This window comes from Somniosus microcephalus, chromosome 9, assembly GCF_052327205.1.
Source record: "Somniosus microcephalus isolate GS21.2 chromosome 9, FLI_Smic_1.0, whole genome shotgun sequence".
NCBI classification, from domain to species: Eukaryota; Metazoa; Chordata; class Chondrichthyes; order Squaliformes; family Somniosidae; genus Somniosus; species Somniosus microcephalus.
The window spans coordinates 114,723,167-114,749,907 of record NC_140995.1 but is presented as its reverse complement, the minus strand read 5'-3'; the positions used below and the strand labels follow the sequence as shown (position 1 = coordinate 114,749,907).

Sequence of the window (26,741 nt, the reverse complement as noted above, 5' to 3'; positions counted from 1 at the left end):
AAACGATCTGTCACTGGTGAGAGAGGTTCTCCCAATGAGGTGGCACTGGACATATAGTTGGATGTAAAAACTTGTAAGCTGAAAGAAATCTCTATGTATTAAAAATGCCATAATCAACATTTTCTTTACTCTGAAAATCACCATCTGCAACATGGCATCCTTGACACCACTTCTGCAGCTGTCAGCTTTTCACAAACATCAGAGCAGACTCGCAACATGCCAGGTTGTTTGTAGATTGGTCTGAAAATTCAACAAAGTATTCATGTCAGCATTGTGTGTACTTGAGCAACAAAGTCAAGTTTTCTGCTATTAAATTAACTTTTACACAAAATAGCTGTTGCCAAATGTAATGGCACAGCCTTAATTCCATTGGAAAAGGGAGTTATTGTAATAAATTTACAGTAGCATGACATTGAATTAAATAATGGTAGGCATCTCACCAGCCCAGCTCATCAGTTATATATGAAACATGTTATCTAACCATGGAAACAATTCTGGCAAAGAAGCTTCATTGGTTAAATGATAAAGCACTGCAGCAACTGTCTCAATTACATTTGATAATAAATTTTGATTTATCTGCACAGAAAGATAGCCTACTTAAAAGGACATTGCCACCCCACCCCTTACATTGAGATTATTTTTTGAACTAAATATTTATATTGTAGGAACGTGGGTTCCTAACTAAAAGACTGAGTTCTACTCCGGCGATCAAACAAAACGAACTTTAATGAAACAAACAGGCTTTAACAAGAAACTGCAGGATAACATCCAATGTAGGTCTGCTCTCTCTGGAGGCTCCATGAGGACTGCCCCTGCAGTCCCGTGGCTGACGTCATGACGTCATCACGTTTTCCCGCCAGTGGGGGATCACGTGATGAACGGCGTGACGTTATCACGTTTTAGCCGCGCTGTTAAAGTAACCACACTCTGTACAGTTAAACAGCATAAATAAAGATACAGACTCAGGCTGTAGCTTACATGTTGTTAAAGGAATTATATACAAACGATCTGAGTCCTTTGGTGGCTCTGCCACAATATTACATATGCAATGTAAGTTATAATGAAATCTTGCTTTAAGATTTTACTGCATTTATAGTTGGCTGATTGAGCTGACATACTGGGAGAACACAGGAGGTGGATGTTCAGCTACAGTAACCATTTCACTAACTTGAAATTGCTGCATATCCAACATTGAGTCAAAAGCTGTCTGAGTAGAAGATTGTGGTGTTTTCTTTGCTGTTTCAGCCTATCTGAAATTGCCTGCATACTTTGCAAAACGTGATCTTGAGACTGTTTGCTGTAGCTGAATGTTGGCTGGCATGGGAAATAAAAAAAATATGCTCTTCTAAAGTTGGGGCAGAGTAGAGGGGACTTTACTCTGCATTATGCTATGCTATGCCTCACATGTGAGTGATTGATGATAAAATGGAAAGTATTCCATTCCCTAGCATTAACAACAACGTGCATTTATATAGTGCCTTTAACGTTGTAAAACATCTCAAGGTGCTTCACAGGAGCGATTATCAGACAAAATTTGACACCGAGCCACATAAGATATTCGACAGGTGACCAAAAGCTTGGTCAAAGAGGTAGGTTTTCAGGCGCGCCTTAAAGGAGGAGAGAGAGGTAGAGAAGTTTAAGGATGGAATTCCAGAGCTTGGGGCCCAGGCAGCAGAAGGCACGGCCACCAACGGTGGAGCAATTAAAATCAGGGATATGCAAGAGGCCCGAATTAGAGGAGCGCAGATATCTCGGAGGGTTTTGGGGCTGGAGGCGGTTACAGAGATGGTGAGGGACGGGGCCATGGAAGGATTTGAACACAAGGATGAACATTTTAAAATCAAGGTGTTGCTGGATCGGGAGCACACCTCACCTGGATGAGCAGAAAAAGTGAAATTTCTAATGCAATCTCTTGGCAGCGGCAGCATACAACTGATCCCATTTTGGCCAGAAAGCTGCAAAATAGTAGGGCAGCAGTTGGTATGCCACAGTAACCCTTGGTGCACCCCCATTAAGGAGGAAAAGGAGGAAAAAAACAGACAGGGTTTCCATTACTGAGTACTACACAGTTATTCCTATTGGAAAATGTACGTGTGAGCATAGGGTGATGACAAGTCTGGTATCTGTGGTAAACCACTGTTATACCTGTATGTGTATGTGTATTCCACTAGGTACAGGTCGGGACATGCCTCGGCTGACTCCTCCCACTATTCCAGGTATATAAGTGACTACCTCCCAGTCCCTTAGTATTCTGGACGGGTCGACCACTCGAGACTAGACCTTCATTCTTTAGTTAATAAAAGCCTGGTTGTTACTCGCTTAACCTCAGTCTTTTGAGTAATTGATGGCGCATCAATTTTATTAACTACATTTTTTATAATGGAGAAGATCCTCACACCAGCATGCCTGGACCTGGACAGTCGGGAAGCGGACGCTTCCACCAAGTTTGCTCACTGGCTCATGTGCTTCGAGGCATTCCTGACTGCCTCCACTGCGGTCATAACGGATGCGAACAAACTGTCTGTCCTGATCTCCAAGGTGAACCACCGAGTGTACTCAGTCATCCGGGACGCGACCTCGTACACAGCCGCCCTCCAGCTCCTCAAGACCCAGTACACGCGCCCTGTGAACGAAGTTTACGCCAGGCACCTCCTGGGGAGTCGCAAGCAACAACCTGGGGAATCGACTGAGGAATACCTCCAAGCACTGTCCGTGCTTGGCCGGGCCTGTGGGTGTAAGGCGGTAACGCCCACTAAGTACACGGAGGAACTGATCCGGGATGCCTTCGTAGCGGGCCACAGGTCCAACTACACCCGACAGCGACTGCTGGAGCAGAGTGACCTCACCCTCGACAAAGCCTCCGAAATCGCACTAACGCTGGACGCAGCCTACCGGGGCATGGATGCCTACTCCTCTGCACCGTGGACGCCGCGGGGAACGACAACCTGGGACACGGTAGGACAGCCCCATAGCACCGTGCCACCCCAGCCACAGCCCAACAACGGCCCAACCACCGCAGCAGTGTCCCAAAGCCAGACAGCAGTATCCCAAGTCCAGAAATGCTACTTCTGTGGCCAGGCCAAACACCCCAGAGCGCGCTGCCCGGCGAAGAATGCGACCTGCTCGGGCTGCGGGAAAAAGGGACACTACGCTAGCGTCTGCAAGGCCAAAGCCACGCCGAACGCCAGCAGCGCCGCGTGTGGGCCGTGCGAGCCGCCATCTTGGGCCCCCAACAGCGCCGCGTGTGGGCCGTGCGGGCCGCCATCTTGGGCCTCCCCAGCCATGTGCGAACCACCGCAGCAGCAGCCATCTTGGACGACTCCAGCCACATGGGAATCATGGACGCCACCATCTTGGACACCAGCCGGGACGCAGCAGGCCGCCAACCCCACCACCCCCCCCCCCATCTGATACCCGCAGCGACACACCGACCCCTACGCTGGCCTCTGTTACGCTGGACCAAACGAGACCGCACCAACTAGCTCGGTCCAAAATGGACGTTAAGGTAAACGGCCATGCAATAAACTGCCTTTTTGACTCCGGGAGCACCGAGAGCTTCATCCACCCCGACACGGTGCGGCGTTGCTCTCTCCCAGTCCTGCCTGCGCACCAGCGGATTTCTATGGCCGCCGAGTCCCAGTCAGCGGACATTGGCGGCTACTGCGTGGTGACACTAGTAGTAGACGGGACTGTGTTCAATAATTTTAAACTCCTGGTCCTGCCCCAACTTTGCGCTGCCATTCTACTGGGGTTGGATTTCCAGTGCCACCTCAAAAGCATTACGGTGGCCCCCTCCCCCCCACTCACAGTCCGCAGCCAGCAGCCTCCAAATTGCCCGCCGCGCACCAGATGCAACCTCTCCACACTCAGAGTCCCACCCCCCCCCACTGTTTGCTACCCTCACCCCCGACTGTAAGCCCATCGCCACAAAGAGCAGGCAATACAGTGCCGGGGACAGGGTTTTCATCAAAACCGAAGTGGAGCGGCTCCTGAAGAAGGGGATTATTGAGGGCAGCTCCAGCCCCTGGCGAGCCCAGGTTGTGGTCGTTAAGACCGGCGAGAAACAACGCGTGGTCATCGACTACAGCCAAACAATAAACCGCTACACCCTGCTGGACACCTACCCACTCCCCCGCACAGCTGACATGGTCAACCAGATCGCGCAGTACCGCGTCTTTTCGACCATTGACCTGAAATCAGCGTACCACCAGCTCCCCACCCGCCCCGAAGACTGCCAGTATACTGCTTTTGAGGCAAACGGCCGCCCCTATCACTTCCTTAGGGTTCCCTTTGGTGTTACCAACGGGGTCTCCATCTTCCAAAGGGAGATGGACCGGATGGTCGATCAAAACGCGCTGCAGGCTGTAGTGTATGTAACTGTTCTACCTTTAAGAGAACTATTGCATGTAACCGTACACCTTTAAGAGAACTATTTTAGGTGTGGCACTACTTTATCTTGGCTGCTGTATACTGTAATACCGACGGTGACCACACCGGTATATAAGTGCTGTGTCAGGATTTATTGGGCAGATTCGCCCTGACCTTCGAATAGTAAAGTCCTGTTTAAGTTACTCTTGTAGTCTGTGTATTACTTCGCTATACAACCCACAGACTTTACAGTGGCGACGAGTTCGATCTTACCCTGCGGCAACAATACTTCTGAAGAAGTAAACGAGCGTCGAGAAGAGGCACCCGCCCTCGTCGTTTTGCTGAGAGAAAGCTCGAGTCTGCAGACCAAGAAAGGAGGAAGATTTCAAACACGAAGTCTTCCATCAGCAACAGGCACGGATTGTCCCTTCTGCCACGGTGGTGAGTGAGCCGATCAACACGAGAAGCAAGTCGGCCACGGTGACTGTGAGTAAAGGGAAAATAGAAACAAATAAACGGAGGATAAGGGCGGTGCACTCGACCACGGTCGAGGGGGAAAGGAGCCGGACAGAAGTCGGGCCCAGAGGCGCTGAGACTGGGGCAGCGTGGAGCAGAAGCCGCGGTACAAGCGGGCTGGGGAGCGTCGTGAGATGACTAGACCGCAACGGCGAAAAAGGCCGGACAAATACCGCGACCACGAGGCGCTGCGACCGGGATCGTAAGGCGCGGGAAGATATAAACATAAATAAGCCACGGAGAACTCAGCCACAGCCGGGGAGGAAAGCACCGGACTGCGAGAAGCTGGGAGGAGCGATTGGGTGAAAAAGGTCGGACAGTGACCGAGGCCACGAAGCGCTGCGACCGGGATCGTAAGGCGCGGGAAAAGATAAAATAAATAAATCACGGAGAACTCAGCCGCAGCCGGGGAGGGAAGCACCGGACTGCGAGAGGGCTGGGAGGCGCGATTGAGAGCCGCGCGAGCGGGAGAGACAGAGCCCGAGCGAGAGCCGCGCGAACGGGAGAGACAGAGCCCGAGGAAGACTGAGCGAGATCCAGCCCAGCGGCTGAAACTGTTCGCCGTCAACGGGTTGTACCCAGCACCGGAGAGACAGAGCCCGAGCGAGGGAGACTGAGCGAGATCCAGCCAGTGGCTGAGACCGTTCGCCGTCAACGGGTTGTACCCAGAGCCGGTTGCCCGGCCGAGAGAAGGGAACGCGCTGAAGCCGAAGAGCAAGCTGCGAACCCCGAAAGCCAGCGGCCGTCGCCCGAGGGAAAAGCTTACCCCTCCCGCCAGGGGAAGAAAAGCGGGAACCGCCATCTTGAAAGTGGGCGGGGAAAGAAGATAAGCGCGGGGAAACCGCCATCTTGGAAAAAAAAAGAGTTAAAGAAATATTTCATTGTTGTTTATCAGGGAGGTGAAGATGCCTAAGCGTGGTAACATCAACGATTTTGATTCCGAGGTAGAAGATTGGGCCACGTATGTAGAACGCATTGAGATATATTGTGAGGCCAATAAAATAGAAGATGATGATAAAGCTATAACCTTGCTAAACTCGATGGGTGCGAAGACATACGGGTTATTGAAGCATCTTCTATCACCAGCTAAACCGGCGGATCAGACTTTCGATAATATTGTTGCTGTTCTGAAGGATCACTTGAACCCCACACCGCTGATGTTGGCGGAACGATTCAAATTTTATGTGAGAACGCAACGGAAAGAGGAAAGCAACGCGGAATACTTGGTCGAACTGCGTAGACTAGCGAAATACTGCCAGTTTGGAGGAAATCTGACAGAGGCATTGCGAGACAAGTTCGTGTGCGGGTTGTCGAAGGAAGGGACGCAAAAGCGACTACTCGAAGAGAACGACCTTACACTTGAGAGGGCTGTCCTTATTGCAGCATCGCACGAAGCCGCAGCGAAAGGAACTGCGGAAATGCAGCTAAAGGCAGCGGTACTCAGTGTGGATCAAATTACTTCGGGTACAACGAAATGTTATCGTTGTGGGAAGACAACACACGACCAGAACCAATGCTGGTTTAAAAACCAGGAATGTAGAAAATGTGGCAAACTGGGTCACATAGCTAAAGTATGCCGGTCAGGAAAGAAGACCAACAACCAAAAAAAGCCATCACAGGGAAAGTACAACAAAGTACACAAGGTGGCTGAGAAGAGTTCAGACGAACAGAATTCGGATTCAGACCCAAACGGCCAGGAACTGGGTAGTCTGAGAATTCACAATGTGAGTAAGAAAGCTGACCTACAAACTATCTGGGTCATGCTAAAAATAGCCGGAGTCCAAGTGAAAATGGAGTTGGACACTGGATCAGCCCTATCAGTCATAAATCGAAGGGATTACAACCGGCTATTCTCACATATACCCTTGAGAGATACCAAGTTCGTATTGCAGACATACATGGGGCATAAAGTATACCCCATGGGGAAGATAAGAGTCAAGGTGAGAGACAGGGGCAAAGAACACCCAGGAATGGACTTATATGTACTACCTGAGGGAGGACCACCACTTCTAGGACGGGAGTGGATCAAGAAAATAGACATGGAATGGCACTACCTAAAAGCAATAACGAGTGAGGACTCGGTGCAGACAATCAGCTCAGACTCTGAAACGGATGACGATGAGACCAGCCCAAGTATGAAAGACAAGGCTAAAATGGACTTGCTGACTGAGGTTGGAAAAACAAAGGCGTGCATAAAGGCTTATGCGCCAGAGGAGAACAAAGTTTCAGAACAGAATTCCACTGAACAACAACAACATAGTTTGACAGAGAATTCTGAGTCTGTCCAGTTTACAGACATATACATTACTGAGGAACACCGAGCTCAAACTCAACTTTATTTCAAATTACAACAGCAATTCGAACAATTGAGTCGCCGTCTTGAGCAAGAGACAACAGCAATGAAAAAGTTCTTGGACACAGAGTGGGAGAATCTGGAAAGACAACAGAAGCAGCTGAGGGAGAAAATGGAGCAGGAGCACACAAACCGTCTGCGTGAGGAGGCCAAACGAATCAAAGCTGATTCGGTCTCTGAAGGTGTGTGCTCTAATCTGGTGGAGCAAGATGTTCAGCAACTGAAGGCGCTTGTTAGCAGGTTGCAGGCAGAAAAGGCTGATTTGGTCGCCATGAATTCCGAGCTCCTACTGAAGTCGGGTGCAGCATCACCGGATGATTCAATTGTGGAAATTCGAATGGTGGGGGCTGCGGATGATGGCGAAGTAGAAACAGCAAAGGAGCCCCAGGGCAAGGTTCTAAACAGCCCTGCAGCTAATGGGAAATGGATGATGGCAGAAGAGTTAACAGTCAGCCAACTCCTCCAGGGCAAGGTTATAAACAGCCCTGCAGCGAATGGGAAAGGGATGATGGCAGAAGAGTTAACAGTCAGCCAACTCCTTCATATGCTGAGGGACAAGACTCTGAAATGGGAAAAACTTGAACACGAGTCTCAATCTTCAAAGAAAAGGGGTTCGGAGCTCTCAAAAGTTATTGAAATAGCTGAAGTGGCAACACAGACGGAGAAGACTGCAGCAGAGCAGCCCTTGGATGCCAAAAGTACGCTGACTCACGTCAATGTCGAACAACAGAATGCTGAAACAGCTACTTCAGTAGAGGGATTGAATAGTCCGATCAATCAATCTCCGAAGGAAGTTGAAGTATTGAAATCACAAATGAGGTCATTAGTAAAAGACTTGCTGAAAGCCCAGAAAAAGCTGGATGAAGCGGAACACATGAAGAAGTCTCTTTAGGAAAGATGTCTGGATTTGGAACAAAAGCTGGCTAACGTCCAGCTGGGTATGGAGGAATATTACCATGACCTATTGGACGACACCGAATACTATGATGACCTGTTCTGCCCAGCTTGTGATGAAAACTCCCAAAGTGCAGAAACCATGATGAATCACAAAAAGTCTAAGAAACACCGGGAGATGGTGGCGCTACTACTGAAAAAGGAGGAAGAGAAGGAGGAACTGTGCATGTGGCTGGCAGCGGAGCACAGAGAGTCTCCAAGAAGCAGGGAAGGAAAAGACGAAACAGAAGAAGATGACCCATCTGAACCATTATCACCTCTACCAGATCACACACGTGGTCCCTCCGAAAGGGGCCAAATCAGTTCGGCAGTAGAAAAACTTCCAAAGGTATTCCAGCTGCTTTTAGAAATCACCAATGCTGGTTCAGAAGTGACGGAAGTTCAAGCTGTTAAGTCCATTGAAGGACTATTAGATGAGTCACCCCAGCAACGTGAACCGACTACACCACAGGGATCTGCTACACCACCGAGGTGTTGTCCGGACCGAGTCAAGAAGCACAGGAGGCACCGCCATAGAGACTGAATCTGCGAACTGTTTTCCGCAGAGACTGAATCTGTGAACTGTTGCCCGCAGAGACTGAATCTGTGAACTGTTTTCCGCAGAGACTACATCTGTGAACTGTTTTTACATAAGTTGGATATGTGATGATATGTTTAATGGGGAACAAGTATGTTGTAAGCTAAAAAGGGAGGATTGTAGTGTATGTAACTGTTCTACCTTTAAGAGAACTATTGTATGTAACCGTACACCTTTAAGAGAACTATTTTAGGTGTGGCACTACTTTATCTTGGCTGCTGTATACTGTAATACCGACGGTGACCACACCGGTATATAAGTGCTGTGTCAGGATTTATTGGGCAGATTCGCCCTGACCTTCGAATAGTAAAGTCCTGTTTAAGTTACTCTTGTAGTCTGTGTATTACTTCGCTATACAACCCACAGACTTTACACAGGCCACTTTCCCTTACCTAGACAATGTGACCATCTGCGGCCATGACTTGCAGGACCATGACGCAAACCTCGAGAAATTCCTCCGCACCGCCCAACTCCTGAACCTGACATATAACAAGGAGAAGTGCATATTCCGCACAGACCGCCTCGCCATCCTTGGCTGTGTTGTGGAACACGGGGTCATTGGTCCCGACCCGGACCGGATGCGTCCCCTTATGGAACTCCCACTGCCCCACTGCCTAAAAGCTCTGAAGAGGTGCCTAGGGTTTTTTTCCTACTATGCCCAGTGGGTCCCCTACTATGCAGACAAAGCCCGTCCGCTGATCAAATCCACCTCTTTTCCCCTGATGGCAGAGGCCCGCTCGGCCTTCCACCGTATCAAGGAGGACATTGCCAAAGCCACCATGCACACAGTGGACGAATCCATCCCCTTCCAGGTGGAAAGCGATGCGTCCGACTTCGCTCTGGCCGCCACCCTTAATCAGGCGGGGAGACCTGTGGCATTCTTCTCACGAACCCTCCAGGGCCCGGAGACCAGACACTCCGCGGTCGAGAAGGAGGCCCAGGCTATTGTGGAGGCTGTGCGTCATTGGAGGCACTACCTGGCCGGAAAACGATTTACCCTGCTCACTGACCAGCGTTCAGTTGCTTTTATGTTCAACAACAAGCAGAGGGGCAAAATCAAAAATGACAAGATCTTGAGGTGGAGAATCGAACTTTCCACCTACAATTACGAGATCTTGTAGCGGCCTGGGAAGCTCAATGAACCCCCAGATGCCCTATCGCGTGGCACCTGCGCCAGCGCGCAGATCGATAGGCTGAGGGCCCTCCACAATGACCTCTGCCACCCGGGGGTCACCAGGTTCTTCCACTTCATCAAGGCCCGCAACCTGCCTTACTCCATTGAGGAGGTCAGGGCCATGACCAAGAACTGCCAAGTCTGCGCTGAGTGCAAACCGCACTTTTATAGACCAGACAGAGCCCACCTGATAAAAGCCACTCGCCCTTTCGAACGCCTGAGCGTCGATTTTAAAGGGCCTTTCCCCTCCTCCGACCGCAATGTGTACTTCCTCAACATCATTGACGAATACTCCCGTTTCCCGTTCACTATCCCCTGCCCGGACATGACCAGTGCCACGGTCATTAAATGTCTGAACAGCCTCTTCACCCTGTTCGGTTTCCCCAGCTATATCCATAGCGACCGGGGCTCATCGTTTATGAGCGATGAACTCCGCCAGTACCTGCTCGCTAGGGGTATAGCCACAAGCAGGACCACCAGTTACAACCCCCGGGGGAATGGACAGGTGGAAAGAGAGAATGCAACAGTTTGGAAGGCCGCCCTACTAGCCTTAAAGTCTAGGGGCCTTCCGACCTCCTGCTGGCAGGAGGTGCTCCCCGATGCGCTCCACTCGATTCGGTCACTGCTCTGCACTGCCACCAATGCCACCCCTCACGAGAAAATGTTTGTCTTCCCAAGGAAGTCCACATCGGGGACAGTGTTACCGCCATGGCTGACGTCCCCAGGGCCGGTACTACTGAGAAGACACGTGAGGACCAATAAAACGGACCCCCTGGTCGAGAGGGTCGACCTCCTCCACGCCAACCCCCAGTATGCTTACATTGCGTACCCGGACGGGCGGGAGGACACAGTCTCCAGACGAGACCTCGCACCCTCAGGGACCGCTGTAACCCACTACCCATTACCACCCCCCCCCCACGACACCCTCGGGGACCGCTGTAACCCACTACCCATTACCACCCCCCCCCCCCCCCACGACCCGATATCCAACCCCAGCAGCCGGCTCGCCTTGGACCGTCACCCACGAGGACTACACTCCAGTGCCCCAGCCTACACGGGACGCGACGCCGGAAGCTCCACCACCCCTGCCGTCGCCACGTCGATCACAGCGGCAGACAAGACCTCCGGAGAGATTCCAATACACGAACTTTTAAATACACTTCACCCCGCCGGACTCATTTTTAAACAAGGGGTGAATGTGGTAAACCACTGTTCTACCTGTCTGTATGTGTATGTGTATTCCACTAGGTACAGGTCGGGACATGCCTCGGCTGACTCCTCCCACTATTCCAGGTATATAAGTGACTACCTCCCAGTCCCTTAGTATTCTGGACGGGTCGACCACTCGAGACTAGACCTTCATTCTTTAGTTAATAAAAGCCTGGTTGTTACTCGCTTAACCTCAGTCTTTTGAGTAATTGATGGCGCATCAGTATCATGTGATGCCACCTATGGTCAAATAGCCAGCCAGCACTCACTTTAGGCTTGCGTGTAAAAAATGGGCACTTGGACAAAGCAGCAGAGAGCAACTGCATCTGGTGCTGATGAAATCATCCTTAGCAGGTTAATGCCTCATTAATTGCCTCTTTAAAACAAAAACACACTTTAATGCAGTTAATGTACTATTTGGGAACTAGTTACTACCGTAGGTTTGCAAGGTTAGATATGCGTTTCTGAATAAACTCAGTAATTATGCACACTAATATATTTGGTTTCCATTTGGAAATGATATGCATTACTTGCATTTATGTAATTTTCCCATTGTAGATCATTGTTACTTATCAATATATAATGCTGTACTTGACAACTGCCTGATGTTAGCTAATGAGAGTCACTGTCCATCTAACACTGCCAGTTTTAGTTGTTAGGTCTTGATTGTTTAAACCTCATAGTGTTATATTCTATTGCAGTACATCATTACTACATATAAGGCAACAATTTCTCGCACCTTGAACAAGCATATAGATTCCACATAATATGTAAAATTTTAACTGGGGATATATATTTTCAGAGCATATTAACTAAAATGCCTAGTTACTTGCCCTTTCAGTAGCCTACTACTGTAACATTAAAGTAATTGCCATTTTTAATTTGATTGTTTTTAGGCCAAAGCAGGTGGAAAGAAATTCCTCAAAGTTACCCTAACTGTTTCACCTCGGGGGATAATGTTGCAAGACACGATAACCAATGAACTCGTAGAAAATGTCTCCATCTACAGGTATTGTCCTTAATCTAGCAGGCCACACTGCATCATTCGGTGATTCTATAATTTACTTGTTATTTTTCCACATTACATTTTACCTTATTCTTATTTTGTGTAATGTTAGGATGAACTGATTGTTCTTATTATTTATTGAGCTGATTTCCCCTGGTATTGCTCACAGACCAGGGGAAGGAATAGGTTGATGCTTGGGATGGGGATTCCCTGTTGGAACACCACCGGACGGGCTGGCCTGCCCCCCTAGTGTTTTGCCTTTTCCCTCCACCCGTCTCCTGGGCCACTGGAGCCTTCTCTGCTTTGCCAGGTCTTCATGCTTCATGACACCAGCAACACCCCCCCACCCCGCACCCCGCCATCTCCAACTCAACTAACCTGCTTTAACTATTAACACATTTTCTGGGTCTCGTATATGTCTTTTATTTCTCTCATTTCTCTAATCCTGCCTCATTTTGTCTTACACTATTATCATTTCTGTCAGTTACCCATCTCCTGTCCTTCACCTAATCACAGTAGTCCTTTTTTTTGTGCATATTTATTCCCCCATCCTTCCCTTGCTCTGTTCCTCCTTATGTTGTTCATTCTGATGAAAGGTTAGGCCCGAAATGTGAACGTCTCACTTCTCTTCACAATCGCAGTGCCTGACTGAGTGTTTCTAGCATTGGCAGTATTTCATTTTATTGAGATTTTAACAGTATCCTGCTTTGTGATAATATGCTATTGTTTTGAATTTGGATGCTAAAATGTCCCAAAAATTTAACATGAATATTTTGAAGATGGGCATTTTAAAGAAAAAGAGATAATTTTGAGGAAGAACCTAATATTACTAGAAGTGCAAGTTAGTAGAAATAGTGCTGTTGGTCACCTGAAGATCAGATACAAGAGTTGTTTTTGTGATTACTATCTTTTAAAAATATCAACAGCAGAATAGTATTGATTTAAGAAAAGGAAACAATTTTAGACCTAATAAAAGCTAACTTTTACTCTTAATGTCAAAACATGTTTATATTTCTCTTTGGGTATTATGTGATTAGTGTTAGGAGTGGGGGGGGGGGGCGTCTGTGAATCAAAAATCAGTGTGTCAATCTATGGAAAGAGAAGTTTATAAGCTATGTGTTAAATTTTTGCTTAATGACCCAAAATAAGGTATACATTTTCCAACCGTACAATTGATGTACATCTGTTAAAAAGAAAAAGTTCTAGTTTCTATTTATGCTAACCAAAAGTTTGATTTGCTCCTGAAGAAAATAGGGAGAGAAATTGGCTAACCCCCGAAAGCGGGCGTGGGGATTAACCCGTGGCCATTCATTGCGTTACATTGAATTGGTGCTGCCTGCTCTTTTAAACGATTGCCTTGTGCAGCCAGTGCGACCCGTGCTGTTCATTGGCTGCATGCCTCAGCAGGGGGCCCGATATCGTGGGTGGCTAGCGCTACTTAAAGGCAGCCTGCACCTCTTAAAAGGGAGGTGCATTGTGGCTGCAAGAAGTGGAAGTGGCTTACAGATGGGACGAGGACCGATAAAGAGCATGTTGGTGGCCAGAATGAGTCTGCGGGCAATCCAGTGAGTGGTTGCAACTGAGAATGGGTCCATGGCTGAGGACGATGGCAGGAGCAGCACACTGTGAATACTGGGGGAGGGGGCTTCTGAACAGCAAAAAATAGAATAAAAGCCAAAAATGTAAAATTTGAAACAAACTTACCTGACAGTAGAAATAACTTTCAGAACAGCCAAGATTGTACCCAAACTGCTGGGAGTAGAAGGAACCTAAAATAGCCAAATAGTGTAAGTACAGCCTGATGAGTTTACAGAGGCAAAACCCGTTTTAAATGTGGACATGGGAATTTATAATGAGGAAAAAATGTGACACAAACATGAAGCCAAATAGTGCAAAGGGGAAGTGTACGCAGTCATAAGATTTTTAATATATTTTATATAGATAGGTATATTACATTTTTAAAAAGCAGAAAAGATTCCAGAGGAAGCTAGGATAAACGAGGGACCTGACTTAAATAAGCCTCAGGCACCACTAACCTTGAAAACGCAAATCATAAGCTGGGAACACTCAATCAGAGGCAAGTGTAGATAGTTTTGGCATGACAGGCAGACATGATCTTAACAGTATGACGGGGATGGATTAATTAAGAATAACAGAACAGGAAGTGAATGCATACACAAGACTTTCAAAATATATATGTTACAATTGAAAATTGGAGTTCAATGAAGATTTTTCATTTTTTTTTATAATATCAGCAAATGAATATCTTAAACTACAAAGAGACAGTTACAGCAGTAAGAATGAGGCTCCTTGTAAAAGAAAAGTAATGTGCTTATCCCATGTCTCTGGTGATAGTGGATATAAATTGATGTACTAAGATTGTCAGAGGTCTGATACACAAATTGAGGCATCGTAGAAGGTGACAAGGTGAGGAATTCAATTTTGTCATTTTAATCTTTCACTTTCAAGTAGCGAACTGTGCTAAAGCTACTAAATCCACAGCATGATGTTGACAATTACAAGACAAAGTTTGAGCCATTTCACCAGGTAAAAGATAGTATTTTTCGTTGTGAAGGATGGATTATGGTGAAATGTATTGTTTCACTGATGCCTGATTTTGTGCTGACTCCATGTTGTTTCAGATATATCTTCTTTCTTTCTTCTATATTTAATTTGACTGAATTAACCACCAGTGTTGGATTTGTGAACTTGGAAAGCACTACTTCTTGAATGTAAATACAAAGCTTACATAAGCCCAGTTAATAACTGACTCTTATAAATTCAGGTCTACCTTAGATACCTTCTTGGGTCTAGTGGCCTCAGATGCTCTCCTAAGCAGTCTGAGCATGTTACTTTTATGGGCAGTGGCTCTTACTGTTCTATATCTACTTGTACAATAGCATAACTCAGCAATGCAAACATAACATCCTCTTGTGATCTGGACCGGATACTTGTGCCTTTCACATGTGCATTCTTAAATCACTCTGAAGACCGATAGAGTGAGCACTTGGATATTTCACAAATTTAGCATTTTTTAGCTTAAGAAAAATGAACTTACCTTTTCATTTGCAGCCAGCAGCGGTCCGTTTAAAGAGCGGTTAGGCTGCAGTAAACCTGGGATAAACTGAGTGGCGCACACTCTGACAAATACTCTGCCCCTGATTAGTATATTCAAGGGGTCCTGGATAATCTGAAGTCGCTGACTTCCAGTTTGGCAGCTGGTGCACTTCTGGGGGGAGAGGGGAGGGATCGGGCATGGTATACAGCCGCCCGAAATTCATCCTCCCCCAACACTCATTTAACACCCAGGAATAGGGCGCGACACAGGCTAGTTTCTCCTCCAAGGGTATTTTGCAGCAAATTGTTTTCAAATATGTACGGAAAGGTTGGGGGAAGGAAAATGGTTGCGATTCAATGCAGTAAATCAAAGCCCAGCACTGCAGTTTGTAGGGTTCTCAAAATTCCTGCATTCCCCAAAGTTATGGATAAAGGGACCCTGCATGGACAAATGATTAAAAACAGGGCACCCAAAATGGCTTCTGTAACCTCGTGACCAAAACCAACAGGATTTTAAAAGCAAGGCCCTGCAAACAGGCAGGCCCTGAAACGAAACTTAAAATGCAGGAATCTGTGAAGAGATGTTGTGAAGCCAGACAGCCAAAGCAAACACAGAATATGCATTTCATTCGCCTTGAAACAGATCAAGTTAGAATGGGCCTAAATCGAGGCCATTAGGTTTCTGCATATTTAATCGGTAACAGCTCACAGTAGCCATCAAGTCAGGATGGGGACAATTAAGTTTTATAAATAACAAACAACCAGGACATCGAGGCCATTAGACATGGAGACAACCACTCCAGAAGTCGTTAAAGTAAATGGCTGTAATCATTTTAAACGAGCCCGGCAAAAGTTAAACAAAGGACTGACCCGATTTGGCGCGCAGATAAGGAATGAAGAACGGGTATAATTGTAGGCCCATCAGTCGTGATCGCTCTCTTGGCTCTTATCTCTTGCTTGTGGCCTTGGCCGGCTGCCCCTCGTTCTCGTGCCCTGGCCTCATGGCGGGCTCTCTTCTCGCTTCCCGCGCCGCTCAACACCAAGGACGCCCATTACACCGGGGCCAAACGCAGGAGGAGAACGGACCCGATTCGAAAGCACACAGGACATACAGGCCACAAACGGGCAGACGAGACGAGATGAGATGAAGAATACGGTAAACCGATAAGAGCAGAGAAGGGCAGCGGAAAGACGCGTTGGGGGATAAACGCCTAGTTATAAGCTGGCGTTTGAAGAATAAGTTGGCGTTACATGTATGGACTGTAAAACCCCAGAATCATAGCCCAGTCTGAGAATAAACTGGCGTTCGAAGCTTGGATAGCAAAATCATTAGATGGTAAAGACCGCCAACCGACCCCCAACCGCAGCAGTACCGTCGACGACCGCCCGAGGAAGAAGATGACCCATTGCGACTCGACGATGACGTTAGCTGAGGAAAAGGAGGGTGCTTCGCACAAGCAACTTCAGTGCCGCGCCCTGTGATCATGTGGCGACGGGATACCCCAAAGGACAGAAAGAGTGGACCTCAAAACTAACCCAGTTAAAGCAACAGGTTTCGGATTGGTGAGCATGAATTCCTGGCCCTTCATAGCTTAATCTAGTTAGGTATAGGGGGTGGGATAAGGATAAGGGGATTTTTTAATGTATTTGTTTCCCTCGATGTGCCGTGTGTTCCCCATTCCCATATAAGTTTATGCCTGTATCCATATCAGTAATTCTCATAAGATTGTGTTTTATTCTGCTTTTAATAAAATTCTGGTTTTCTTGCACCAAACCACTTGTCTACTCGACTTGCCATATCGCCGCCTGTACCTAAGTCCGGTGTCTAGAACCCAGGGGTGTGGGAGCGATTCGAACCGCTCAAAGACAGTCAGAGGTGAAGCTGACTCGGCGCACGCCACCCCCTACAAGTTCACAACACAGATGCATTGCATACTATAAATCATTGTGTCCAGGAGTATTCGAGGACGTAATTTTTTAAATAGTCAGTGCCCCTTCCTCCACCCCCACCCCCCAAAAAAAATCTACATTTCTGGTCACCCACAAGTCATTACTTTTTATGCCTCTCGAGCAGCATTTTTGTTTATATTCTACTACTGCCAGCTAGCTGTTTGTTTGCTGAACCATTGTTCTCTAGACTGAAAATGGACTCTTCACCTTGGCTTGCTGTAACCAGATTAAATATGTGCTGCAGGTGTTCCAATTTGAAATGTGAGGGTAGTTTACATCTACATTAAAAACATTTAAAAAACTTGCATTTACGTCAGTACTCCTCCATGTTGAACATCACTTGGAAGAATCACTGAGGGTAGCAAGGGCACAGAATGTACTCTGGGTGGGGGACTTCAGTATCCAGCACCAAGAGTGGCTCAGTATCACCACGACTGACTGAGCTGGCCGAGTCCTGAATGACATAGCTGCCAGATTGGACTTGTTGGTTCTCTCACCACCTGCCATGAGAGAAAAACCTACTTTACCTCGTCCTCACCAATCTACCTGTCGCATATGCGTCTGTCCATGACAGTATTGGTAGGAGTGACCACCGCACAGTCATTGTGGAGATGAAGTCCCATCTTCACACTGAGGACTCCCTCCATCGTGTTGTGTGGCACTACCACCATGCTAAATGGGATAGATTCAGAACAGATTTAGCAGCTCAAAACTGGGCATTCCTGAGGTGCTGTGGGCCATCAGCAGCACCAGAATTGTATTCCGCCATAATCTGTAACCTCATGGCCCGGTATATCCCTTACTCTACCATTACCATCAAGCCAGATGACCAAACATGAGTGTAGAAGAACATGCCAGGAGCAGCACCAGGCATACCTGAAAATGAGGAGCTAAACTGATGAACACATGCTAAACAGCGGAAGCAGCATGCTATAGACAGGGCTAAGCGATCCCACAACCAACGGATCAGATCAAAGCTCTGCAGTCCTACCACATCCAGTCGTGAATGGTGTTGGACCATTAAACAACTAATGGGAGGAGAAGGCTCCATGAATATCCCCATCCTCAATGATGGTGGAGCCCAGCACGTGAGTGCAAAAGAGAAGGCTGAAGCGGTTGCAATCATCTTCAGCCAGACGTGCTGAGTGGATGATCCATCTCGGTCTCCTCCTGCGGGCCCCATCAGCACAGATGTCCATCTTCAGCCAATTCGATTCACTCCACGTGATATCAAAAATGGCTGAGCGCACTGGATACAGCAAAGGCTATGGGCCCCAACAATATCCTGGCTGCAGTGCTGAAGACTTGTGCTGCAGAACTAACTGCGCTTCTAGCCAAGCCGTTCCAGTCCAGCTACAACACTGGCATCTACTCGACAAAGTGGAAAATTGCCCAGGTATGTCCTTTCCACAAAAAGCAGGACAAATCCAATACAGCCAATTACCGCCCCATCAGCCTATTCTCAGTCATCACCAAAATGATGGAAGGTGTCGTCGACATTGCTATCAAGTGGCACTTACTCACCAGTAACCTACTCACCGATGCTCAGTTTGGGTTCCGCCAGGACCACTAGGTTCCAGACCTCATTATAGCCTTGGTCCAAACATGGACAATGGAGCTGAATTTCGGAGGTGAGAGTGACTGCCCTTGACATCAAGGCAGCATTTGACCAAGTGTGGCACCAAGAAGCCCCAGTAAAACTGAAGTCAATGGGAATCAGTGGAAAAATTCTCCACTGGCTGGAGTCATAACTAGCACAAAGGCAGATTGTGGTTGTGGTTGTTAGAGGCCAATCATCTCAGCCCCAGGATATCGTTGCAGGAGTTCCCTCTGGGTAGTGTCCTAGGCCCAACCATCTCCAGTTGTTTCATCGATGACCTTGCCTCCATCATAAGATCAGAAATGGGGATGTTCGCTGATGATTGCAGTGTTCACTTTCGTTCACAATTCCTCAGACCTGGACAACATTCAGGCTTGGGTGGAAAGTGGAAAGTAACATTTGCACCACACAAGTGCCAGGCAGTGACCATCTCCAACAAGAGAGAATCTAACCACCTCCCCATGATATTCAGTGGCATTACAATCGCCGACTCCCCCACCATCCTGGGGTCACCATTGACCAGAAACTTATTTGGACCAGCCACATAAATACTGTGGCTGCAAGAGCAGGTCAGAGGCTGGGTATTCTGCAGTGAGTGTCTCACCACCTGATTCCCAAAAGTTTTTCCACCATCTACAAATCAGGTGTCTGATAGAATACTTTCCACTTGCCTGGATGAGTACAGTTCAAACAACACTCAAGAAGCTTGACACCAGCAGCCTGAAGAACAAAGCAGCCTGCTTTATCGGTACCCCAGCCACCACCTTCAACATTTGCTGTCTCCACCATCGTGACTGCAGTCTGTACCATCTACAAGATGCACTGCAGCAACTCGCCAAGGCTTCTTCGACAGCACCTCCCAAACCTGTGACCTCTACCACCTAGAAGAACAAGGGCAGCAGGCGCATAGGAACACCACCACCTACCTCCAAGTTCCCCTCCAAGTCACACACCATCCTGACTTGGAAATATATCGCTGTTCCTCATCGCTGGGTCAAAATCCTGGAACTCCCTCCCTAACAGCACTGTGGGAGTACCTTCACCACACGGACTGCAACGGTTCAAGGCGGTGGCTCACCACCACCTTCTCGAGGGCAATTATGGATTGGCAATAAATGCTGGCATTGCCAGCGATGCCCACATCAGAGGAACGACGAAAAAAATTACTCCAGCTGAGGCCTAACCAGAGATTTATAAAGGTTTAGCATGACTTCCTTGTTTTTTGTATTCAATGCCTCTATTTACAAAACCAAGTATCTCGCACACTTTCTTAACCACCTTCTCAACTTGCCCTTTCACCTTCAAAGAATCGTGAATATTCACCTCCAGGTCCCTCTGTTCTTGCACCCCCTCAAAATAGTACCATTTAGATTATACTGCCTCTTCGGGGGTGATTTTGTCAATGGGGGCGCGTTGGAGGCGGGACTGTTGCTTGTCGGGTTTCAGTCCCACCTCCATCGACTTGTGGCCAACCCACGCTATTTTCCCTTGATTGACCTTAAGCCCGCCCAGCGGGCTTAGCAGGCCAATTAAGGGGAAGCCGGTTACAGAGAACGTCAGCGTATGACGTTTCATCTGTCAAACACATTCTCTGTTGTTCGATGAGTTCTTGTATTCCAGACTCATCAAACCTCTTTTGTGAGCAGAAATTAGATGGCTGTTGCATCGGAGAATGCAGCAGCCATCTGTCATCTCTGCTGGTAAGCTCTGAGAGTCTCCGCATCCCCAACAGTTGAAGCCTGCAGGAAGAAACTAAGGTAAGTAAACATTTTCTGTCACTTTCCACTCACCTCACATACTTAGCTCTCCACACTTGCACCCATCACTTACCTCCACAGTGCACTTTTGCACCCCTCCGACCCCCGCAGATCCACTGCTCGCCTCGGTGACCCTGGCGGGGTTTCCCAACATCAGGAAGCCCGTGCCTCTGGTGGGAAAATGGGGATAATCTTCTTAACTGCCTGTTAACTACCTGTTAACAGGCAGTTAAGTGGCTGTAATCCCCTTCCTGCCTCCAGGAGACGGGACCTGGCGCGGGTCGGCTACCCGCCTCCTGGGAAGATGGCACAGAGGCGGGATGGGTACCCGCCCCCAGATTCTGCCATTTTCCCAGCAGTCCCGCCTCCTCAGGGCTGGCAAAATCCAGCCCTCCATGTTTCTCCCAAAGTGCATCATTTCACACTTATCCTCATTAAATTGCATCTGCCATATTTCTGCCCATTTGACCAGTCTGTCTATGTCCTCATGAAATCTGCTCCGATCATGCGCACTATTTACTGCATTGTCCCAAGAATATATGTAGCGGGTAATTTTATGCATCTTTGCTGCCACTGGGAGAGGCTCGTCACAACAGTGCAGACTTGTAAAGTAATCCCTGTAAAATATATTTATTTTCAGTTATTAAAATATTTGCAACTTTCACTTTATTTGCATATATAAAACCTGTTGCATATGTAACATGAATGTCACAAAGGTATACTTTTTTTGTTGAAATCCAATTTCAAAACATCTGCTCCTCCTGGGTCATAAGGAATCTTTAATTTTTTTTTAAAGCACTTAGCTGGACTTCCTGTGGTCAGGATCCTTGCTGCCAGCCAGCTTTTGCGAGCAGATTGGAGACTGTGGGATTTAGTTGGGCTATGGTTAAACTGATGTGCTTATCCCAATGACGTCATTGGGACATGACCGTGTTATTTAAAATAGGTTCTTGCCCCTGGGGCAAGGCAGCCGTCCCATGCCTGAATCCAGGCAAGTAACATTCGTGGGTGGGCGGGAATGTGGTGCAAACACCCCCTCCCCCCCCCCCCCCCCCAATGCTATCTTACTATTTCCCCCCCCTACCTTCATCGTTCCTGTTGAGTGGGGGGTGGGTGGGTAAGATAAGCCCTAATGTTACTGCAAATGCTGGAAATAACATTTTAAAAATATGAAATTTAAATTCCAATTAAAGGGATATAAATTTGTTTTTTGGGTGTGCAACGGGTGCAGAGCATACCAATTTAGCAGTGGGATGGCCTGTGCCCAATCTGCGCAGGCATTGATCCCACTGACAAATTCATAGGGCCTATTTTCTTGTCGGGCGAGCTGCCTGTGAATGCGCAACCAGCACTGGTTACTCGCGCAAGTTATTCAGATGAAGCCCTCAAACTAATTTTCATCAATCCTAGAGTCTCTTGCATCGAGTGTGCACTGCCTTTTTAGCATGAAGTCTGTGCCCAAAAGCAGGCCAAGAGTAATTTCTACCCCATTGTGTTCATCTTTTTTCCTGATCACTGCAGCTCTCAAGTTAGCACACCTGCACAGTGTTTAATCAAGTAATCTCAATTTTGTGGTGTCTGAGGTAAAATCACTTCTATGGTGATTTACTATTCTGCATAATTGAGGTACTGAGGTGATTAATGAATGGGGACATCTGTCACAAATAGTTGATCTACATGCTCACTTTATTGTCTAATGGCAGCTGACTGTAATCCAATATTTAAATTACTACTTATCATATCTCCTAAATAGATTAAATTTAGGTCAGTCCAGTGGCCTAGTACAATGATAATACCAATGTGCTCTGTCACAATGTGCTAGGATTTGGGTTAACTTAACACAGTTTCCATTTGGCAAGTTGCCAATTTCACTTTGGCTGTCAGAAGAAAAAAAACCTGTTAAATCTAGATAATTCCCAGAACAAACCAACCTGAATCATGCTGGTGGATATCCTAGCGACAGGTTAAAGAGTATGATTACCAAATCTAGGAAGCAGCTGTCCCTCTTAGCAAAGGAATGATATATAGTCTTCTAAAAGAGGATAATTCAATAGAGGAGAACATAATCTAGGCTAACACTTCAGTGCAGTACTGCGGGGGTGCTGGACTGTCGGAGGTACCTTCTTTCAGATGAGACATTAAAACAAGGCCCCATCTGCCCTCGGGTCAATGTAAAAGATCCCACGGCACTATTTCAGAGAGGAGCACGGGAGCTCTCCCTGTGTCCTGCCAACATTTATCCCTCAACCAACGCCTAAAATAGATGATCTGGTCATTTGTTTCTTCGCCTTTTGTGGGCCCTTGCTATTTACAATTTGGCTGCCACGTTCCCTACATTACAACAGTGACTACACTTCAAAACTACTTAATTGGCTGTGAAGCACTTTGGGATATCCTGATTTCATAAAAACAGCTGTATAAATGCAAATTTTCTTTTAAACGAGTGGGAACAAAGCTATTTTGCTTTATATTGGATTATGCACAAGAAAGTTATTGATTTTCAGAACACTTGGTTCAGGGAATTGAAGATAAGTTATAGTTTGAGATCATTAAAAAGTATACTGGTAAGCTGAAAATCTCATGTAGGAAATTGTGAAACATTCAAGTGAATAGAAAAATGCTGATGTACAGAACAAAGCCTAAAAATCGAAATGTAGGCATGTAGAAGGACTTTTCTCATTACTTATGATGATCAGTATGATAAACCATCTGACAATTTTAGCATCACAAGAGGAAATTAGAACAGCCCATGAGAGTTATTGGGAAAGGAGTGGTCAGTGATGTTATTGGGAAAGGAATGGTTCATCATTACATGTGACACAATTATAGTGTTGATATATCGGGCTGGATTTTCATGTAGGAGGCGGGACTACAACTTTCGGGGTTGTAGTCCCGCCTCCATTGAGTTCTAGCCAACCCACGCGATTTAGACTTGATTGACCTTGTTGAGCCCACCCAGCGGGCTCAGCAGGCCAATTAAGGGCCACCCGGCAACAGGTGAAGTCACAGATTGAAATTTCATCTGTCAAGACCTTTTGACAGATGAAATATCAGTGTTTGACAGCTGTTTCAAGCTGTCAAACACTGACAATCTGTACTCCAGGTTAATTCCTTCCTCTCAGGATGATTTAGAGATCTCCCCGGAACAGAAAGCAGAGGCTGCAGATTTTGACAGCTGGCAGCCATTCTGCTTTCTGTGCTGGTGAGATGAGGGACTCCCGAGACCTGAAGGAAGGAAGGCTGTAAAGGTAAGTAAAGGTTAGTAGAACTTCTTTAAACACTTTACACAGACCAAACACACTTATCTCTGCACTCATGCACCCATCACTCACCTGAACACCGGACATCTCGAACCCTCCAAGCCCTTCATCCCGACGGCCTGCCTCGCTAACTTGGCGTGGTTTGGAGCCATCGGGAAGCCCACATTTCAACATTGAAAATAGGGATTAGGCTAAAAACTGCCTGTTAACGACCTGTTAACAGGCAGTTAATTGGCACTAATCTCCTTCCCGCCTTGGGGAGGTGGGTCCCAGTGCGGGGCGGGTGCCCGTCTCCTTTGAAACTGGCATGGAGGCGGGATGGGGTCGGGACCCCCGATTTCGGGATTTTAAACCCCCACACACCTCCAATCCCGACTCCACGGCCCAATGAAAATCCAGCCCATCGTCTCTGAGCTGTATCTCTCTTCCTGTCGAGTTGTGAATAAAATGGAAAGAAAATACTCTTCATCATAAAGAATAGCATTATCATTACAAGTATCTGTTTTGGAAATGAGATTTATAAATGATATGACCCCCAAATGCCTTTCTCAGTCCAGTTTATCTGAATACTATCATGCATTTATAATTCTGAACATCTGTAGAAAAAAAGTAGGGCTCAGATCTTTTTGTTTTGGTCACAAATTTTCTGATTAATTTTATCTCCGCTGTTATCACTGAAATGTTGTGAAGAGCAAAATCTTGCATTGACAATAATGTCCCATTTAAGAGTCCTTTAAATTGGATTATGTAATACTTGGTGCAAAAGAAAAATCTGCCAACTTCCTGTAGTGATGAAAGATGTAACTCAGAAAAGTGTAATTGACCTTAAAAACATGTTCAGGTCAATTTGAGTAATGTATGTGCTTAAAGCTATTTTCTTCCAACAGAATATCATACTGCACTGCAGACAAGACACAGGACAAGGTCTTTGCATATATTGCTCAGAGTCAGCTAAATGAGACTTTGGAGTGCCATGCATTTCTTTGTCCGAAGAAAAAAATTGTAAGTTTCAAAATCCAATGTTGAAATATTATTTCAGGGTAATCAGCAGGAGGCTTGTTGTTTCTTTCTCACAATTAATGAAGATATTTGAAGTAAATCTTATTTTAAAGTAATGGAAAGTGATCTCTTTGTCAAGTGAAGTGACATGACAGTGACAGAGTCGGCTGCAGTGTAAAGCTGTCGATATGCAAAGTACAGTAAATTAAGCAAGAAATTTTGATTTGTTTCATTATATTAAGCAGCCATTTGTAGCAAGACACATTTGTAATTTTGCACAGTTCATTCATTCATATTTGATAATCTTTATTCTACTTTCCTTCAAATCTTTTTTTTTCCATTGCTAAATGGATTCTCAGTCTAAAGGCTGATGTAAATGGTACTGTGATAAACTGACAAGAGGTGAAATGAAAAAGGCCAATATTTTGCCAAACCTGAGTAATGCAAATATAGAATTGGAGGTGTTGACATTGAGAGAGAATCTGGGACAAATTCAGTTGAAAAAGTAATGGAATACCTACTAAAGGAGAAAATAGAAGAACATCTAGAAACCAAAAATATAATAATGAATAGTCAGCATGGATTTCAAAAGGGAAAGTCTTACTTGACCAACCTTATTGAATTTTTTGAAGAGGTAACAGAGAGTAGACAATGGTAATGCAGTAGATGTAATTTATCTGGATTTTCAAAAGGCCTTCGATAAGGTACCCCATAATAGGCTGATGAACAAGGTAAGAGAATGCGGAGTCAGGGGACAAGCAGCAGAATGACAGAAAGCAGAGAGTAGGAGTAAAGGGTAACTATTCACAGTGGCAGAAGGTGGGTAGTAGTGTTCCACAAGGATCAGTGCTGGGACCACTGCTGTTCACAATTTACATTAATGATTTAGACTTTGGAATTAAAACACAATTTATAAATTTGCAGATGACACCAAATTGGGGGGATAGTCAATACTGAAGGGACTGCAACAAGTTACAGGAGGACATTAATAAACTTGCAGAATGGGCATATAATTGGCAAATGAAGTTCAACACAGATAATCATGAGGTATTACATTTTGGTAGGAAGAATAGGGAGGTCACTTATCACTTGGAGGGTGTGAGTCTAGATGGGGTAGAGGAATGTAGGGATCTAGGAGTACAAATACACAAATCACTAAAGTTTGCGACATAGGTTAGCAAGGCAATAAAAAAAAGCAAACCAAGCACTAGGATTTATTTCTAGAGGGATAGAATTGAAAAGTAGGGAAGTTATGCTAAACCTGTAGCGAACCTTGGTTAGACCACACTTCGAGTATTGCGTACATTTCTAAAAAGGATATAGAGGCACTGCAGAGGGTGCAGAGAAGATTTACAAGGATGATACCAGAAATGTGAGGGTATACACACCAGGAAAGGAGGAACAGGCTGGGTCTCTTTTTTTCTCTTGGAAAAAAGAAGGCTGAGCGGTGACCTAATAGAGGTCTTTAAAATGATGAAAAATTTTGATAGAGTGGATACAGAGAGAATGTCTCCACTTGTGGGGAAGAGCATAACCAGAGGCCGTCAATATAAGATAGTCATCAAGAAATCCAATAGGGAATTCAGAAGAAACTTCTTTACCCAAAGAGTGGTGAGAATGTGGAACTCGCTACCACAGGGAGTGGTTGATGTGAATAGTATAGATGCATTTAAGGGGAGGCTAGACAAGCATATGAGGAGAAAGGAAATAGAGGGTTATGCTGATAGATTTAGATGAAGAAAGACAGGAGGAGGAGGCTCAAGTGGAGCATAAACGCCAGCATGGACTGGTTGGGCCAAATGGCCTGTTTCTGTGCCGTATATCCTATGCAGATTATTACGAGAAAGTTAGTTTGTATTGGTTTGGAGATGAAAAGTATTTACCAAATGACCAATGGATTACCAGCTCTGAAAGAGGAGCAAACAAAGATTCAGAAATTATGTGCAACATAACAGGTGTAA

The 26,741-nt window shown here is 46.3% G+C and overlaps 1 protein-coding gene across 2 annotated transcripts in view; it reads left to right on the top strand.

The window, feature by feature from the left end:
• LOC147112609 (low density lipoprotein receptor adapter protein 1-B-like) overlaps positions 1-26,741 on the top strand; it is a 154,623-nt gene that overhangs the window by 85,663 nt on the left and 42,219 nt on the right. For both annotated transcript variants that reach the window (XM_085997030.1, XM_085997031.1), the window contains exons 3-4: positions 12,048-12,160; positions 24,669-24,783. In XM_085997030.1, the coding sequence (XP_085853156.1) occupies positions 12,048-12,160; positions 24,669-24,783 (228 nt within the window). The remainder of the gene's footprint in view (positions 1-12,047; positions 12,161-24,668; positions 24,784-26,741) is intronic.